This window comes from Lathyrus oleraceus, chromosome 5, assembly GCF_024323335.1.
Source record: "Lathyrus oleraceus cultivar Zhongwan6 chromosome 5, CAAS_Psat_ZW6_1.0, whole genome shotgun sequence".
Taxonomy (NCBI): domain Eukaryota; kingdom Viridiplantae; phylum Streptophyta; class Magnoliopsida; order Fabales; family Fabaceae; genus Lathyrus; species Lathyrus oleraceus.
The window spans coordinates 617043072-617046246 of record NC_066583.1 but is presented as its reverse complement, the minus strand read 5'-3'; the positions used below and the strand labels follow the sequence as shown (position 1 = coordinate 617046246).

The 3175-nt window shown below is 37.9% G+C and overlaps 1 protein-coding gene across 1 annotated transcript; it reads right to left on the bottom strand.

The window, feature by feature from the left end:
* Window positions 1-641: 641 nt before the first annotated feature.
* On the bottom strand, window positions 642-1301 carry LOC127082437 (uncharacterized). The gene is made up of 2 exons (XM_051022674.1): window positions 1166-1301; window positions 642-979 (listed from the first exon to the last, which is right to left on the bottom strand). The coding sequence occupies exons 1-2, from the start codon at window positions 1299-1301 to the stop codon at window positions 642-644; spliced, it is 474 nt and encodes a 157-aa protein (XP_050878631.1).
* Window positions 1302-3175: the final 1874 nt, after the last annotated feature.

The window sequence follows — 3175 nt, the reverse complement described above, 5'->3', positions numbered from 1 at the left end:
GAGTATCTGCCTAAATAATAGAAATGAGAATGTTTAGCCAGTCGTTCAAGTATTTGATCAATGAAAGGTAATGGAAAATGATCTTTACGGGTGGCTTTATTCAGTTTTTTATAGTCTATGCACATCCTCCACCCAATTTGAATTCGTTTTTCTATGGTTTTGCCCTTTTCGTTACTGACAATTGTAACACCTCCCTTCTTTGGTACGACATGTACTGGGTTGACTCAGTTACTGTCGGATATCGAGTATATAATTCCTGCTTCTAATAGCTTTTGTACCTCCGTTTTTACTACATCGCTCAAGATAGGATTTATTCTTATCTGATGTTCTCTAGAGGTTTTACAGTCTTCCTCTAGCATAATATGATGCATACATATAAAGGGACTTATTCCTTTTAGGTCTGAGATGTTATAACCTAAAGTTGTTGGATACTTTCTTAAGACATGAAGTAATTTTTCGGTTTCTATCTGTCCTAAGTCAACATTGATTAGTACTGGTCATTCAAGCTCGATGTCTAGGAATTCATACCTTAGGTCCTTGGGTAGTGTTTTAAGTTCTACATCAGGTTTATTTGGGCATGATATTGGATTGGGTGTTAGTGCTAGACATTCCCTCAGGCTGTCATCTACGTATGGCTCACGTCAATTATCGTCTTCGAACGTAGGAGGAGCTGGAATCTTTAGTACTTCAATATACTTAGAGGGCTTCCTCTCCATTTCTTTCACACATTCGTCGATGATGTCTAAGAGACAACATGAATCTTCTATAGCTGGCGCCTTTAAGAATGGAGCTAAAATAAATTTGACTTTTTCTTCACCAACTTCAAAAGTTAGCTTTCCTTTCTTGACATCTATGATGGCTTCATCTGTGGCTAAAAAGGGTCTTCCTAAAATAATAGGTATGTCAGAATCATCCTTTATATCCATTATTACAAAGTCGGTAGGAATATAGAAGTGATCTATACGAACGGGAACGTTCTCTAGCATACATATTGGAAATTTAACAAAACGATTAGCTAGTTGTAGAGACATCTTCGTTGGTCTTAGTTCTCATAAATTGAGTTTCTTCCATGTGGATAAAGGCATTAAACTAACATTGGCTCCTAAATGGCACAAAGTTTTGTCTATGATAAACTTTACGATTACACATGGTATAGAAAAACTACCTAGATCTTTCAGCTTATGAGGCATGTTGTTTTGAAAAATAGCGCTACACTCAGCAGTAAGTATAACGGTTTCATCATCCTCAAGATATTTCTTATTAGATAAGATCTCTTTAAGGAATTTAGTATATGAAGGCATTTGCGTAATGGCTTCTATGAATGGTATAGTGATATTAAGCTGCTTCAGAAGTTCTACGAATTTCTTAAATTATCCTTCATTTTTGGACTTAGCAAGTCTTTGAGGATAAGGTATATGTGGTTTGTATGGTGGAGGAGGCATATAAGGCATTTCTTTATCTTCTACCTCTCCGCTTTCGTCTTCCTTTCCATTTTCAGTTGGTTCGTTTACCTTTTCAGTTCCTTTACCAGAGTTTTGATACATGGTTGGATTTTGGAGTCTTGGATCAACCGATGCATCTAATTCTGTCCCACTTTGCAATGTGATAGCATTAGCATGACCTTTTGGGTTTGGTTGTGGTTGACCAGAAAATGCTCCAGTTGGGGCTACTATTGTTGCTTGTTGTTGGGCTACTTTGGAAATTTGGGTTTCTAACATTTTATTATGGGTAGCCATAACATCAAGCTTGCTTGACAGTTGCCTCATTAGTTCGCTAGTATGAGCATTTTGATTTGCGAAATCTTTGTTTTGTTGAGCTTGAGCATTCATAAAGTTCTACATCATGATTTCTAGATTTGACTTTCTAGGTGCTTGTGGAGCAACATGGGCTCTTTTCTGATAACCAGGTGGAATAGCATGTGTTGGGTTTAGAGGAAACAAAGCATTGTTGTTTTTATAAGAAAAGTTCAGATGATTGCTCCAGTCAGGATTATAAGTGTTAGAATATGGGCTTCCTTGAGCGTAATTTACTTGGTCGGTAGGAATACCAACCAATAACTGACAATCAGCATTAGTGTGATCAGGGGTTCCACACAATTCACAGTTTGGTGTTACTGCAGCTACGGTAGCTGCTGGTGTTAGGGCTAAGCTTTCGATCTTTTGAGTAAGTGCATCCACTTTAGCATTGACGCGGTCTATGCCATTAACTTCGTACATTCCGCCTTTCAGAGTTGGTTTTTCGGTAGCAGCGCATTCACCTCCCCATTGGAAATGATTTTGAGCCATGTTCTCGATGAGTTCATAGGCTTCATCATATGGTTTGTCAAAATCACCGCCAACTGCAGTGCTCAAATTCATTTTAGTGTTATACAAAAGACCATTGTAGAAAGTATGGATAATCATCCATTGCTCAAGTCCATGGTGTGGACAAAGTCTCATCATGTCCTTGTATCTTTCCAAAGCGTCAAAAAGAGACTCATTGTCTTTTTGCTTAAACCTGTTGACTTGAGCTCTCTGCATAGTCGTCTTGCTTGGTGGGAAATATCAAGCTAAGAAGACTTTCTTCAAATCATCCCATGTGGTGACAAAGTTGGATGGTAGAGTCTGGAGCCAAGATCTAGCTCTATCTCTTAAGGAGAAAGGGAAAACATGTAGTCTAATTGATTCAGAACTGACACCATTTGCTTTCATTGTGTCTGCGTACTGTACAAACACTGAAAAATGAAGGTTCGAATCATTTGTAGGACTACCTGAAAATTGGTTTTGTTGAACGGTTGATAACAACGAAGGTTTCAACTCGAAATTGTTTTGGTTGATGGCAGGGGAAACAATGTTGTTCTGTGGTTCCTCATATGAAGGAATAACATAATACTTAAGAGGGCGGTTTTGTGGTCCTTCAGCCATTACTGGTTTAGATTCTGAGTATTATTTTGGAAATGAAAGATTGTACTTAATTCGGAAATTATGAATTCAGCGTTGTAAATTAATAATACGCTTGACTTCGTCAACTGGTTGTTCTAGATTTTTGCCTTGTGAGCGAGTGCTTGGCATACAATTGACGGTTTAGAAGGGTAAATAAAATAAAAGTTGCCTTAGTCTATACTGCACAACAACGGAATCACAATATTTACTAAATTAATCCCCGACAACGGCGCCAAAAACTTGATCGAGACTAA

Bases quoted from the DNA above. Each gene is read 5' to 3' on its own strand.
- LOC127082437 (XM_051022674.1), bottom strand. From the start codon at position 1,301: ATGCCTTCATATACTAAATTCCTTAAAGAGATCTTATCTAATAAGAAA. The intron at 980-1,165 runs GTAGTTTTTCTA...TATGTATGCTAG, and splicing joins TCATAAGCTGAAAGATCTAG to AGAACGTTCCCGTTCGTATA.